The sequence below is a fragment of the Leptidea sinapis genome, chromosome 13 (genome assembly GCF_905404315.1).
Source record: "Leptidea sinapis chromosome 13, ilLepSina1.1, whole genome shotgun sequence".
Classification (NCBI taxonomy): Eukaryota; Metazoa; Arthropoda; class Insecta; order Lepidoptera; family Pieridae; genus Leptidea; species Leptidea sinapis.
This window is the reverse complement of record NC_066277.1, coordinates 8915020-8931439: the sequence shown is the minus strand read 5'-3', so window position 1 is coordinate 8931439 and position 16420 is coordinate 8915020. Positions and strand designations below refer to the sequence as shown.

Sequence of the window (16420 nt, the reverse complement as noted above, 5' to 3'; positions counted from 1 at the left end):
CCAATCCGTTCAGTCTGTAATCAAGGATAACTCCAAGGAACTTTGCCTTATCTACCAAGTTGATGAGTTGGTCCTCATAGTAAAAGCTAAATGTAGGGATAAATCTCTTCCTTGTAAACACAACTGCCTGGCATTTAGTCACTGACAAAGATAGGCCGTTGTCGGAGAGCCATTGCCCTAAATAGTACAAAGCAGAGTTGAGGAATTGGGATATTTCCTCTACTGAGCCTGAGCTATGATAAAGGACAATATCATCAGCATACTGCAAGATGTTACAAAAATTATTAACGGACAATTCTAGATCCTGAGTATATATGCTGTTATAGCAAAGGACTGAGAATAGAGCCTTGGGGAAGACCTTTCCACACTAATCTGGGTGGGATACTGGAAGACTGGTGTTTTACTATAACTGACCTGCCAGAAAGCAGGTTACATATGAAATGTGTTATCCTCGGCGGTACACTCAGCTGGTGCAGTTTTTGCCTGAGCAACGGAAGAAGTACATTATCATATTCAAAGGCTACATCGATAAAAACACCCACAAGGTATTCACCCTTACCAAAGGCAGTTCAAATGTCTGTAGTCAGTATACTGAGGCTGTCTGCAGTACTGAGGTCCTTGCGGATACCGAACTGCGAAGGGGCCAGTAGTCCTCTGCCTTCCATTATCCACTCTAGTCGGTTCTAAAGGAGTATCTCCGTAACTTTTGTTAAGGTGGACGACAGTGCAATTGGTCTGTATGCATTGGGATCTGATTTTCCAGACTTGAGATGAGGGATCATTATTTGAGACTTCCAGGAATCTGGAATAATTCCTTTTTCAAAAAAACCATTAATCAAATATAGAAAGGAATATTTAGATTTGTTATTTAAATTTACCAAAAAATACTCTTTTATAGGCACACCATCTTCTCCAGGGGATGAATCTTTTAGACCTCCAAGAGAAATCTGAAGCTCTGAAAAAGAAAAGGGAGCATCCATTTCGCACATTATGGGTGCTGGCGTAGAAATAGGGAAATCGTCCAGATGGGGAACATACAGTTACAGTTGTAACTCCCCCACAAAGTGTGGTGCGCGTTAAAATCACCCATAATGACAGTGGAACTGGGGAGAGAAGTTAGAATAGTTTTAATTTCTGGAATAAGGGAGGGACTTGGATGTGGAATATACAAAGAGAGGAAGGAAATATTTACAGCTCTCACAGCAACAGCATTAATCTGATTACTGTGAGGGGGGATAGGAATAGAAGAAAAAGAAATGTTTTGCCGAATGAAAATTGCATTACCCGCATAGCTGTCATCTCTGTCATCCCGCAAAAAGAAAAAACCAGGGACCCGAGATGGCAATTATAACAGGGCTATGAAGCTTAATTAATGATATAAGATCTTGTTTTTTTAGCACGGATACTTTTGCAGTTCCATTGCAGAAGAACTGTTGAGGCCATTGTTCAAGATCTTAAAAAGACGGGTTAGTCTTTGGGCAACGTTGGGCGGTAGCGGAAGTTCGCTGCATGGAGCAACGATGCTGAGGAGCAATGATGAAAGGTCTTCTAACATTTTTCCTTGGGCTTGAAGGAAGTCGGGTTGGCTGTTGCCAAGAGCACAGCCATTGGGTAGAGAGGAGGGTGGGAGATTGATGATAGCGTCATGGGCCTGCTTGTTGTAACCCTTTGCTAAGGGGGTACGGGGGCGAGGAAAAGGAATAATTGTCTCCCGATAGGACTTTTCAGGGTTGGAGCTGGGTTGAGATGACTTGGTAGGTTGGGAAGAGTTAACGGGCAGAGGGGAGAATGTAGGAGAGGAGAAGAACTCCATTGTCATCCCCGCATATGACCTGCGGACTGGGGGGAAACGAGCTGATGCATCTAAATACGATATGTTATCCTGATACATAATAAGCTTTATGTTTTCTTGGCGTAAAAACTCTGAACAGTTCTTATCCGACGCAAAATGACTGCCTGAGCAATGCAAGCAAGAAGCTTTTTCTTTTGGAACATCGCAGGACTCGCCTGTGTGGAGCTGGGCACATCTGTAACACCTGGGCTTAGACCTACACTGTGCTTTAACGTGGCCAAAACGACAGCAATGAATAGTCGATTTATAAATTTCTACGGGGAGGGACGTATAAAATGAAAAATTTTTTGAGGGTAGCATCTGGCCTCTAAAAGCCAAACAACCGATTGAGTGGGCACCCACTCGACAATACCTTCAATGATGTTCTTGCGGTTTAAGCTGCGGGCTTTCAAAACCTCACCACAGCTAATCGGCAGTTCCAGGGATTCGACAAAGTCCTCCATAGACCAGTCTACAGGGACACCTCGGAGTAGGCCCATGCGAGTAATGTTAAAAGTCGGAATTAATGCTTTATATTTTGTCAAAGTCAGAATTTGGTTACTTAGAAAGTCATGAGCTGCTTGAGCGTTTGAAAATTCGACACTTACTCTGTTGCGGCCAACACTTTTAACACCGTCCTTAACAATTTATTTTGTTGTAGGAAACGTCCAAACTTCAATGCACGGATAGATGTGTCTGCAGATGGGTCCGAGACCTCCCTGGAAACGTGAACTATAAACGGACCTTTGTCATCCTTACTGTGTAATCTTTAGGGCCTTCAGCGAACGAAGGATGCGTGTACATAGTTTGTACGGACGCTTGGGGGGGACTTAAACCTGATTTTTCCCGCTTACTGTAGCGGGCTCATCGGATTCGACATGCCGCTTTCGAGAAGCAGCCTGTCGAGACGTATTTCTAGACCCATCGGGGTCTGGTGGAACCGGAGGGGGTTCCACCTCCATTCCCAACACACTAAATTACACCACCACCAACAAACAATAGGTAAAACACAAAAACCGGCCATTTTTCAACAAAAAAAAAACAGTCCGAAAAACACCACACGCGTGTCAACTAAACCCAACCCGACGAAAACTCAAAATAATTATCCAATTTAGATTAGAACCGATCAGGAATCAGCCCCAGACATTTAAATTTTATAACAATTGACAATTTTAAATTCACGTCATTGTCAGCAACACGGACCAGAGGCGGTAGGAGGTGAGTAGCCATAGGGATCAAAACTGTCTGTAATATTTTGCGGGAAGAAACACACTTTTTCAGAATCCTACACAAAATCAATAGTTCTTAGAAATTAGAATGCATAAATTTTGACTAAATATAACAAATACATTTTTGAGAATAAATAAAACATTAAGAAATAAATTTTTGGTAATTATTAATCTTGTCAGTTCCAAATTATTATTTGTTAATCATTTTCATATGAATGGCATGTTATCTCCTTTAAATTTATTCGGTATGAAACGGGTAACAACACTATCGTTCAGTGATACGGGATAACGCGTATTGTATGAAGACGAGTGTCCAGTGTTTGGAAACAACTCGACTGTTTGTATTGTAAATTTTATATTTTAAAAAATGATAATGACAATGATATGGTTACTAATTATTTTCATTTGAAAGGTAACACCATCTCTGTGTAAATTTGACGTGGAAGATCTCTTCTTGCAGCATTAAACTGAACAATCCGGTATTTTTGTGGTGCGATTCAACTACTTATGCTGGTTGTAGTTTAGCTGTCTGTTTACAACTATTTTTAACCGACTTCGAAAAGGTGGAGGTTCTCAATTCGATTGGTATTTTTTTCGTGATTTTGATTTAGTTTTATACGGAATTAGGTCAGATAAAAATTCAACATAGTTTGGCCCAGTAACTATGTTTATAATAGTTTGTGTACTGCTTTTGTAGAAGTATTCATTTAGATTGATTATATATAATTATTACTAACCCGCTTGCCGATAAGTTGATCTAAGGCTACCTGTCATTCATAGCTAACAAACGTTATTCACAATATTCAAAATAAGTACGTTTAAAAAAACCGACTTCAAAAACTGAAAAATATAAAATAACTTAAAAAGATTTAATTTAATACACCTCTTATGCAAATCTTATACATTGAATATTAATAAAATACTATTAGTTGTATGTGCTACCTATGGATAGGCTAACAAAAGGCTAAATAATAACATTTGCTGATGATACTGTTTTTGCTGCAATAACTTCATGGCTAGATAATCATCACTGACACTTAATACCCTTCCCCTCTTCGAATTCCGTAATTATTATTGCACACACATGTAGCAACTTGCCTACTTGTCATTGCGAACCAATCACTAAAAGTAATTCTACAAAGTAGGTGTAATAGTAGAAAAAAACCTAAACTGGAAAGAACATATCTTCAACCTAACTAATCGAAAAGAAATGCAAGTGATGTAAAATGTCTACTTCGCACTATGCCAGTCTTCATTTCAGTACGGTCTCAATGCCTCAAAGGGCATGTTAATAGTTGAAAGAGCTCAGCGTATGATTCTAAAAGTTATAACACGTAAAAAATACACATACCCAACAAACTTAAAAATTAAAATCCTTAATCATAGATCATGCAAAACAACAATTGATACATATCTAAGGTCATTGGACTACAATGAGACCGAAAATTTAATGAAAAATCTTATTTGACCAGTAGGCACAAAGGCATTACTTCCCCTCGGGTACATAAATACAGTACACACATCACTCTTCACACATACACACATCCCTACACAATATCCATACCCATACACACATAACAGTCATAACGTAATTATAATATAACACTTGATCGAATTTGAACACAATCAAGTATTTATTTATTTAATTAAATTGCGTTACATGCAACTTAGTTACTAAACAAAATTGTTGTACTAAATAATTATCACATGCACCTCGTAATAAGGCATAGCAATGAACGACAGAGGGGCACATTCAAATATATTTTTTCTCTAGGTATTAATTAATAGAGTAGTAACATTTTTCCAAAAGTAACTTTTTCAAAGAGGTTATGAATTTTTTAATATTGGTTTCGGCTTTTATGTGTTCTGGTAACTTATTATAAATTTTAACTGACATTGGGTAGGGACCGGAACTGTGTAATGTAACTACTTAATTTGCATAATGTTGTCTAAAAATTATTATAAGGACCTCAAGTCTGAAGTTACGGCCGCAATTGACAGGGAAAAAGCGGTATATTTTGACACTTATATAAATTCGAATTTACATAAATCGGAAGTTCTTTGGAAACATGTGAGAAGGCATGTTAATGTGAATCAAAAAAATTACAATGATCTTCCTGAGCACCTTAGGGATCCCGATTTAATAAATTCACATTTTGTGAATGTACCTGGAAGCCAATATGTACCGCTTTCGACTCTTTATTATTATGAGAATAATAGGTATAACCGTAGTGTATTTTCTTTAAAGCCCACGAACGAAATATCTGTTTTAAAAATAATACGTTCGTTACATTCTAACGCTGTTGGTCTTGATGGTATTTCACTTGATATGCTCCAATTATTGTTACCCCACGCTTTACCCGTCATCACTAGCATAATGAATACATCCATATTATCTGGTGTATTCCCTACAAGTTGGCAAACAGCTTTGGTGAAGCCCCTACCAAAAAAAGAAAATATTAATTTAATGATAGAGTTACGACCAATCAGTATATTACCGTGCCTATCGAAAGTATTAGAAAAAATTGTTTATGCTCAACTCACAGAATATTTAGAGATAAATAACATACTACCAAAATTGCAATCGGGTTTCCGGAAACGGTATAGCACAACAACTGCTTTAATTGAAGTATTGGATAATATATTAGATGCACAAGATAAGGGGGCGGGTACAATCTTGGTCTTACTAGACTTCTCGCGTGCCTTTGAAACTATAAATAGATCTTTATTAATATCTAAGTTAAAATTTTATGGCTTTAGCTTGGAAACTCTTAAATGGTTTCTAAGTTACTTAGAATATCGTAAGCAGACTGTGGAGCTTACATCATCTGATGGCAAGAAATGTTTTTCTAAATTTACTCCTGTCAATCGAGGTGTTCCACAAGGTTCCATCCTAGGCCCTATAATTTTTGCACTTTACTGTGCAGACATTGTAGAAAGTATTAGACATTGTAAGTTCCACTTATATGCTGACGATATACAATTATATATTACATGTAAGCCTGACGATGTTAGTAGCACTGTTACGAAACTAAATGAAGACTTACAACGTATTTCAGAGTGGTCAGAGTCTCATACACTATTATTAAACCCCGATAAAACGAAGTTCATGATATTAGGAACTAGAAATCAGATCGATATTATAGGCCAACAGCATCCATTACTTCAAATAAATGAGAAAAGTATCGAAAGAGTTAATGAAGCACGTAACTTGGGTTTATTAATGGACGAACAGTTAAGATTTGAGAAGCATACACTCACTACCGTCCGAAACTGTTTCTATCGACTTAAAATTTTATACAATATTCGGAATTACTTGAATGTAGGGACACGTATCAAGCTTTGTGAGAGTCTAGTTCTATCTAAATTCAATTATGCCGATGCAGTTATAAGTCACAGGCTCTTAGCAAGAACTAAAAATCTTATTCAGCGGGTACAAAATGCCTGCGCTAGATATTGTTTTAAAATCCCTCCTCGTGAACATGTCTCACCATATCTAAATAATGCTAAAATGCTAAAAATGGAATATCGGCGACAATTGCATTTCGCTACTCTTCTTTTTGGGGTTATAAAATACAAAATTCCACAATATCTTTATACCAAGTTACGATGGTCTGCTGACACTTGCAAGTATCACACTAGAGCTTCTCCTTACCTGCTCTGTGTACCACCACACCGGTCAGCGGCATTCGAAGGAGGCTTTTGTTATAATTATTCTAAAATATGGAATGACTTACCTCCTCCCCTTCGTAATATAAATAGTGTTTATACCTTTAGAAATAAATATAAAACGTATTTGTTTACACTTCAGTTGGGCCTCTCTCAAAATACATCTTAATATGTAGTTTTAAAAAAAATCACGCCGCAAATCTCTTTCATAGTTTGAATGAATATATTTAATGTGTATATGTATATATGGATATATATGTTTATATATGTATGTATATATATTTATATATTGGGCATATAAAATAAAAAATATAAAAAACCGGTATGCACACAAAATTACATACAAATTGGTACAGCCGTTTCGGAGGAATTTGGTAAGAAACACCGGGACACGAGAATTTTATATATTATATAATCAATATATATCTAATTAATAACTGTAACGATCTAGCCGTCTACTATAATATTATTTTTTACCTTATGTTTTGAGTTTTTATCATTTATTTATTTTTATTTATTACATAATTATTGTATTTAATAATGGAAGCACTTGTGGCTGTTATCGCGACGGCCGGCTTATTGAAGGTAGCTACTGAAAATCAGTGTTGGGTGATACCCAACTAATATGCTGAGTAGCAAACCTTTTTGGGACATAACACTGCAAATACCACCTTATTATGTTGATATAGAATAAGCCTTACTTTAGTTTTTTAATGTATGTTAGTTTTACTTAGATTAGGTATATTATAGTAATTTTTAAGATAAGTTTTTTCATGTTATTTGTTATTAAATTTTGTAAATGTTCTCGTGTATTTGTAGTGTTTGTTCCAAATAAAGATATACTTACTTACTTACTTACTTACTTACTTGTTAGTTTCAAGTACACGCACCTAAAGTATCGCTGATCTAAGGACGATGAACTATCCTTTCGTGATACAGTTTTTACTAGTACGAAAAGATAGGGTTAATCAGTTTTTTAAGACTGCGCATTTGGAGATTAAATAAAACAACTGCTTGAGTAGTATGAAGACTGTGAGGAATATGTGGAAGATAATGATTTATTTCAGTTACATTATATATATATACAAAATCCTTAAAACTAGTTAACCAATTACAATTGTTACTTAAAAATATTTACAACTTTAGAAAATACTCACCAATACTAAAGCTTACATTTTGACCAATTGTAAAACGTTTCATTCATAAGAATTGAGAATAATATTATGTGTTCTATCTCGCTCTAAAACTAATGCTATCGCAGTAACCCGGCCAGCGAGCGCGTGCTTGTGTAAACTCGCGTTGAACCTCGATCATCCGATGTCAATGAGCATTTAGCACCTACTCTGTCGTTCATTGATTAAAATTGCATGAATAGTGATTGACGCCCCGACGCTTCAGTCGAGTACGCTCGGCCTTGCTGTGATGTTGTGTAATGCGGAGCATATGACTGATCACGTGAGTATAGCTGCGGTCTTCGAGAGAATATGACGATGCTTGTATTTCGATTAGATGACTACTGGTGATCTGTATGATTCTATGACTTGATGTACAGCATTATGAAATAGTTCTTATTAGAGCAAATATTACGGTATATAAAATAAAATGTTCTTTTCAGAACGAATCTTTCAGCATACGCTTATTACAGTTAATATGCACGATTAATATTTCTACGACCTATACGTTACAAGTTAGATATTAGACATTTGTATTAATTGATATTATTAGTTGTAGGTACAGCTACAAGTTTAATGACAGCCACTAACTTACCTACAATAAAGAAAGTTATCTTTGAATAATAATTGGTTCTATTGTGTTTAGTTAATTGTATAGATTAAGAAACTGTATAATGGTTGTTTTCTTATTTTAATAAAGATTATTATTATTATAAATTTAATAGCATAGCAGGTACCTACACTCGCCACGCGTGAGATTGAGCGGGATAGCTTCGCATAGAACCAATTTAACCAAACAATTCAAGCGGGCAGGCACTGACATAAGCCCTATCAATGGGTAGCATATACAAATAATAGTATTTAATTAATATTGAAGGTATAAGATTCGCTTAAAAGGTGTATTAAATTATCTCTATTAAGCTCTTTTATATTTTTCAGTATATGAAGTAGTTTGATAGTTTCGATTGATTTTTCATGTTTTTGTCAGGCATCGCGTTGCAGTATTTAAGTAATCTAGCCCAGTTGTTGCACTCTTATAATACAATTATTTAATTGTAAATCCACAAAATAATATTTATTAGTTATTTACTTACATGACATTCTCTTTGGCGTTATTTACAAAATTGTTGACAAGGAATGACGACACAGTAGGTACACACAACTCAACGGTACTTACCACGTACAAGTTTTGACAATTGACAGCAGTTGCCAGTTGCGTTAATCGTTTTGTTATTGTGTTGTTTTATGCGTTGGTGTAAAATTTAAAATATTATGTGTCGGCAATTTTAAGTTGAATTCTACATTAATTTCGATGAACAACAAGAATTCCGAGTGTAGGATTAAAACTGTACGTTTCATTCTTCTTTAAAATTAATGTGTTTTGGTATTGATAAAAAAGTGATTACGTCTTGTGTAGTGATAACGTCAAGCTCAGCTGGTTCTCCGCGAGCGGTAAAATTTTGCGACTTTCTTAGTTATGGATAGCATATTTTTTGCTCTATTTCTTCACTAAGGTATGCAATCACTTTATTCTTTCTTGAGAAAAGAGTTCATTATAGACAATTTCTTTCCAATATTTTTTTTTACTTTAACTTATAACGAATTTTTAGTTTTAAATATAATTTGTTCTGTTTGTCTAATAATGAACTTGCGAAAATCTTAAAATAATGGTTACGTGTTGCGGCTTCGTGGCCGTGATCCAGATTACACGTCCTCCTTATTGCGCGGGAACTCGTGTTATTTTTAGTTTATTATTGTAGCGTTGTTTTCAATGTTTCGGTCGCGTTTGTTCGATGTCGTTATTACGACATAAATAAATATTGTGAAAATTTATTAGTGTCGCCAATGAAAGAATGAATGAGAGAAATGAATCAGCCATGGAAGGTGCTGCCGAGCCATCATCAACATCAGATACAGCATCAACCATCAGCACTGCAGCATCAACATTATCAAGACCAACAGCATTTGCAAAGCCCTCTGGTCTGAAACAACCATCTAAAATTGGAAGGCTATGTTCAAATAGTGCTCCAAAACCAGCCGTCCCCATCTCACCACGAACTGGTAAGTGCTTATACTGTTATTTTTATATATGACTAATATTCTTACATGCCTTTTAAAAATTATGAAGTTTGTAATTTAATATTACAAACTGCAATTGACTAGCATTTGCCATATATTCTATAGTAGGGACTACATTTTTGCTTCAAATGTACTTATTAATATTCTTTGATCACTTCTGAACTCGGCTACCAATAATGTTTGATATTAAAGTCAACATTATGCTTATATTTGTACACTTTGCTGCTGCATATACAAAATAAACATAATTTTTTTCTAAGTGGGTTCTATAAGTCATATTATATATATATATATTGCTTTTTGAGTGTACATCTATATGGTTTAGTGTCCCATTTCATAGGTACCCATCAGGGGGCATCCATAAATTATGTGAGGTGTTTTTTTCAATTTTCTGTCCCCCCCTCCCCCCCTGGTGAGATGTCGTGAGATTTTATTCAACCCCCTCCCCCATCCCCCAGTCTCACGTGACATTTAAAAAAAAAAATTGCGTGATATTTGCCGAGACCCCCCTCTCTCCAACGTAAGATTAGATCAGATTTGACTCGACCCCCTCCCCCCTTAAACATCTCACGTAATTTATGGGCGCCCCCTTATAATTTATTTGTGTTGAACATTAATTGTGTGATATCACTCAAACAGTGTGTGACACAGATTCTCTGATATTCATTTTTATCTTAAAGTATGCACTTATATGCACTTAATGATTTGATTTAAATCGGATGATATTTGCCATTAAGACATTGAGGATACAGATGTCATTAAGCAAGCTTACTTTTCTTTAATAAATCTAAAAATAATATTTTACTTGATGTTGGGTTTAAAATAGATGCAATAATTTATTTATTTTAACATTTATTTATTTTTTATTTATTTATAGTTTTATGGGAAATTAACAGTATTTAAAAACATTTACAAAAATACATAAAAGATTGTACACACACTTACACACACACCAATAGTTTCCACTAATATTCACATTATTTAGTATAAATTAATTATAATATTTAGTCCTCAGTTAGATAGTAAACTGAATTATTTATTGATACTTAAATATCACAAATATTCGTATTTGGTTCATTAAAAAATTGTAAACTGCCATTGTAATTTGGAATCAATTAAATTGATTAGATACATTAAATACATAATAAATAACCTGGCAATTGAATAAACTAGTGAAAATATTAAAAAAAAAAACAAGTTACAGGAAAATATTCATAAGAATAATGAATAATTTGGTATTGAAATTATTCAATAGGTTTTTAAATTTTATGTATACTTGGCTTATGATCTTGAAATGATGATGTCACTATCTAATATTGTTACTCACTGAAGTAACATAGCATAAATCTCGTTTGAATGGCATCTACTTGAAAATTGTTTGTCCATATCTTGAGAAACTTGTTTTCATCATTGTCCTCATACTTAAGCCTTTGATAACCTTATTTAATGTTTGATAAAACAAGTTTTGTCAGTAAAGCTTTTACAAGATGTGTCGGTTATAATTTTTTATGTTAGGTGTTGAAGGCCAAATATGAGACTATTCCACACAAAATGGACAAAATTCCACCTTCGCACGACACGCCACAAGTTAGGATATCATCCCCACCATCTGGATGTGTGGCGGTCCTCCACTGTGCGGTTTTCAAGGAGCTTTCTCCCTCGTACAACAAAGCTGTGGAATGAGCTTCCTTGTGCGGTGTTTCCGGGACGATACGACATGGGTACCTTCAAAAGAAGCGCGTACACCTTCCTTAAAGGCCGGCAACGCTCTTGTGATTCCTCTGGTGTTGCAGGAGAATGTGGGCGGCAGTGATCACTTAACACCAGGTGACCCGTACGCTCGTTTGTCCTCCTATTCCATAATAAAAAAATGTGATGAAGGCCCAAAGAATTTTGGGAGACAAATTAAACTCCTTGGAATATGTGGCCTATTTTACAAGTTGGAGGCTTCTTTGCTCAGTATGTTGGCTTGCAGGATACCACAGCACCAGCTTTTTCTAATGTGAATCAGTAATGTGCAATTTTTTTTTTTCGGTTTGAAGGGCACCTATATCTATATGAGCAACTGGGCTGATGAGACTTGACATCTTATGTCTTAAAGATGAGCACAATTAATGTCATGCAGTCCAAAATTTGGGGTTATAATGGCGGGATATATCACTACCATCATGTGAATGAGTTGCTTATCTTGTCGCTTCTCATTAAATAACAAAAAATTATTTGCTGGCCTTCTAAGAGTTAGAAACCATCAGATAGAAGCAAGTTTTAGTACTTGCAAGCAACCTTTACGGTATTTAGGGGCTATTTTTCACAACTAGATGCTATTCTGTGTGTCTATTTTGCTTGAAAACACCCAGAATTTAAATTGGACCCCCTTTCTAAAGCCCTTTTAAAATTGGTCATCTTCACACATAAGCTTTGTATGTATTCACGTTTCGTCATGATGTTTTGCTTAACCGGAAGAGCTTAAATATTTATTCGGAACTAGTTGACCCCACAGACGTTGTTCTGTAGGTATATAATAAATAAAATAATGTTTTTATGAATTTGTCAATAATATATCATAACATCAAAAATTATTTCGTAAAATATGATCCCTGTTGTTGTAGTGAAATTAATTCACAGCAGAACTGTCAAACCGTGCGTCAATAAATTCTCTCATAGAAAATATGTCCATACAAAACAAATATCGGGGACACATCAAAGGAAAAACAAAATTGTTGTTTTTATTTAATTCCGAACACTTTCATATTTATTCACCTTTTAAACCTTCCCTGGACTTCCACAAATAATTCAAGACCAAAATTAGCCAAATCGGTCCAGCCGTTCTCGAGTTTTAGCGAGACTAACGAACAGCAATTCATTTTTATATATATAGATTTATAGAACCGTGATAAGTGACCGGCCAGAAATTAAACGGCGCCTCCCGAATAGGAGACAACTGCTTAGAACGGTCGTGGGATCTGAAAAACAATTAAACTTCAGACACTTGCGGTACTCGTGCCGATGACATTTTTATCAAATTCAAATTCAAAAACACTTTATTCATGTAGGTCACGGAAATGACACTTATGAATGTCAAAAAAAAATAAAAATATTGTTTCTTATTCAATTTACCGCTACTTCGTAAAGGGTTGAGCTAATGAAGAAGTAGCAAGAAACTCATTGCCACTCTTTTAAGTCAAGATTTACATTTTAATTGTTTTACAAATCATTTCAATTACAATATATGCAAAGTGACGCAACAAAAATACTCAAATGTCAAAAACTGAAAGGCTTACACGAGTAAGTCAAAAAAAGAAAAAAAAAGTAAATTAATACTTATAAACACAAGAGTTATTGAGTATAGTAGGTGCATCAATCCACACATACCGTATATAAATAGAGGCATTATGTGAGCATTTCATAAAATAAAATATATAATAACTTTAACTTTAAAGGAAATAATAATAATAAAAAACACACCAAGCAGACCATCAGGTAACAAGATCATCCAGCCACCACGTCATATCATAGAGACATATTTATATTTGCATAATTCCATATTTTAAATTCGTAAACATTACTAGCCAAAACAGCGAAATTAGTGGTATTTACCCTATTGTCTATCTAATATTTATAGTGAGGATATTACGGTTTACCGTATTTTTATATGCGAGACAGTTTCACCTGAAGGTTTCACGAGTCATTTGTTTCGGTTTACGCACGACTTAAATTTCGATTTCTCTTCATCGTGCATGATAACAACACGTAATTATTTCGAAGCAGTCAAGCTAATGGCCTACATTGAAATTACCATTAGAATAGTACCCCTATATTTTGCTACTTATTATACACATCAGTCCGTGAATAAAAATAATTGCATGACTAAAGGCTTTTTTATGGGATTAAGTGAATATATGGCACAACTGATGCATAGTGTCGTCTGCAAATAACAGTGACAATATATGATCTAAGTGATGTCGCATCTCAAAACGACCTATGATGTAGCGCATATGTAAACGATCCCGGACATCTCAGTATCGGTAAGGAGACCAGTTACTTGTTGATAATTATCATGTAGCTTTCTAATTTCTATAGGTGAATGAATTTTTAAAATCGGTAATGTAATATTTTAGATAAAATACTCAGAAGTCATTAAAAATACAAACTATTTTTCACTTTAAATGAGTGGTATTAGTTTATCTGGGTGGGAAACATTTTCAAATGCAAGACAATGCATTAAAAACTACTTAAATCATATTTAAATTAAAAAAAAAAATACAGTTTATGAATAATACGTAGATACCCACCAACATGATTTTTATTAATTATAATAAGGGACGAGACGAGCAGGACGGTCAGCTGATGGTAATTGATACGCCCTACCCATTACAATGCAGTGCCGCTCAGGATTCTTGAAAAACCCAAAAATTCTGACTGGCGCTACATTTGCGCTCGTCACCTTGAGACATAAGATGTTAAGTCTCATTTGCTCACTAATTTCACTAGCTACGGCGCCCTTCAGACCGAACACAGTAATGTTTACACATTACTGCTTCACGGCAGATATACGCGCTGTTATGGTACCCATAATCTAGCCGGCTTCCTGTGCAAAGGAGCCCCCCACTGGTAAAAGGTATGTAATAAACAGTTACTTAATTTTTGAATTGTTTGTATTACTTTCATCGTGATACTAGTACTGAAGAGGCGCAAACCCACACAGAAGTCATATATGGATAAAGTCCCGCAAATGTGTACTTACATCACTCCTACATATGTATAAGTATACTAGCTGACCCGGCAAACGTTGTTTTGCCATATAAAGTATAATTCACGCGATAGTTTTATAATTAATAAAATATTGCCTATATTATAGCCTGTACATCATTTTGTTCTATTGTCAATAGTTTTTGCAGCGCACGCAAAAATAGGTTTTCGATTTTACACCTTGTAATACAAAATAGCAATTTTATTACGGATCCCTAATTTTGAAAATAAAAAAACATAGCCTATAGCCTTCCTCAATAAATGGACTACCCAACACTGAAAGAATCATTCAAATCGGACCAGTAGTACCAGAGATTAGCGCGTTCAAACAAACAAACAAACAAACAAACACTGCAGCTTTATAATATTAGTATAGATTGAATTCAACACAGTAGTTACGTTTTTGGTCCGATCGCTTCGTTTGGATTAATGATAATTTTAACAAAAGACAGTATATGCAATGAAAGCTCCGAATAACGAAGGAAAATATTCAGGGGTAATCTCCCAGAGATATACTTTCAAGCAAATATTACATGACTATATGCTGTGGTACCTATATGGTGTTTTACAAAGTCGCAATTATTTATTCAGTAAAATTAAAAGGTATCTGTAGCTTTTAGTATAAGTACTTGCTATGAACTGAACCCCAAAAGTTATTGAATCAATTAAACAACTATCTAGATAAGATAAGATCATTTATTTGTAGTCATGGGTATACATAGATGTTACAAATCACAATAAAAGTTCTCCATTCCTTGCCCGCATGCTGTGGCGTACAAATAGTAATTAATAACAAGTCAAACAAATATATATATATATATATACACAATGACAGTTAATTGATATACATGATATCAATAATTGAATATTTTGAAATAACATATAATAATTGAAATTGGTAAAAAGTAATTAAATTAAGTAATATGATATTTTTAATGTTAATTGAGTGTTGTATCTGAAAAGAAGTCTTTTATGGAGTAGTACGATTTTATCAGTAGGAGATTAAATAGTTTCTTTTTAAAACACGTCAACTTAAGTTCTGTGATACCTATCTTGTTAAATATTCTCGGCGCCATTTCAAGAACACTATTGTACATAGAAGCTGTGTTACTGCCATGTAAACGTAATCTATTCTTGCTTCTCAAATTTATATTGTGGATTTCAGATGTTCTAGTATATATCTTGCTCTACCCTCAATGTGTATAAATTGTGTAATAAAGTACCTACTTACTACAATAATAGTGTACTCAAATAGGTTTTTTATCATGTAAGCATATTACATGATAAAAATCCAGTTCTGAACGAAAGTGACGCGGTGTTTATTTTTAATTAGTTTGATTAAATGTAGACAGTGGAAAAAGTGGACTGACAGTTAAAAAGTAAAAACACATCCTGTTCTAAAGTGTATCGATACCGGTTTTTGATACGGCCTTCGTTACGTCATTTACATAAGTATTGATGCCGTTACTTCATATCAGCTATGAGGAAGCGATGCTTTGTATCGCTCCTACCTACCTATTTACCGTTATAATTGGCATGTGAACGTTTTTGTACGTTCCAGCCGCGGATTTGCAAGCCATACCCAATATATGTACCTCTTACCCTGCTAAAATTTCAGTAAAGCACATCGTTTTGAACCCTTTGCTGATATTTCTATGCAATAGGACTTCTCTTATTTTCAAAATCGATCA

The 16420-nt window shown here is 34.8% G+C and overlaps 1 protein-coding gene across 6 annotated transcripts in view; it reads left to right on the top strand.

The window, feature by feature from the left end:
* Positions 1-9130: 9130 nt before the first annotated feature.
* Positions 9131-16420, top strand: part of LOC126967520 (restin homolog) — a 100093-nt gene continuing 92803 nt past the window's right edge. For all 6 annotated transcript variants that reach the window (XM_050812016.1, XM_050812013.1, XM_050812015.1 and 3 more), the window contains exons 1-2: positions 9131-9415; positions 9739-9962. In XM_050812016.1, coding sequence (XP_050667973.1) covers positions 9755-9962 — 208 coding nt within the window. In that variant the 5' untranslated portion in view covers positions 9131-9415; positions 9739-9754. The remainder of the gene's footprint in view (positions 9416-9738; positions 9963-16420) is intronic.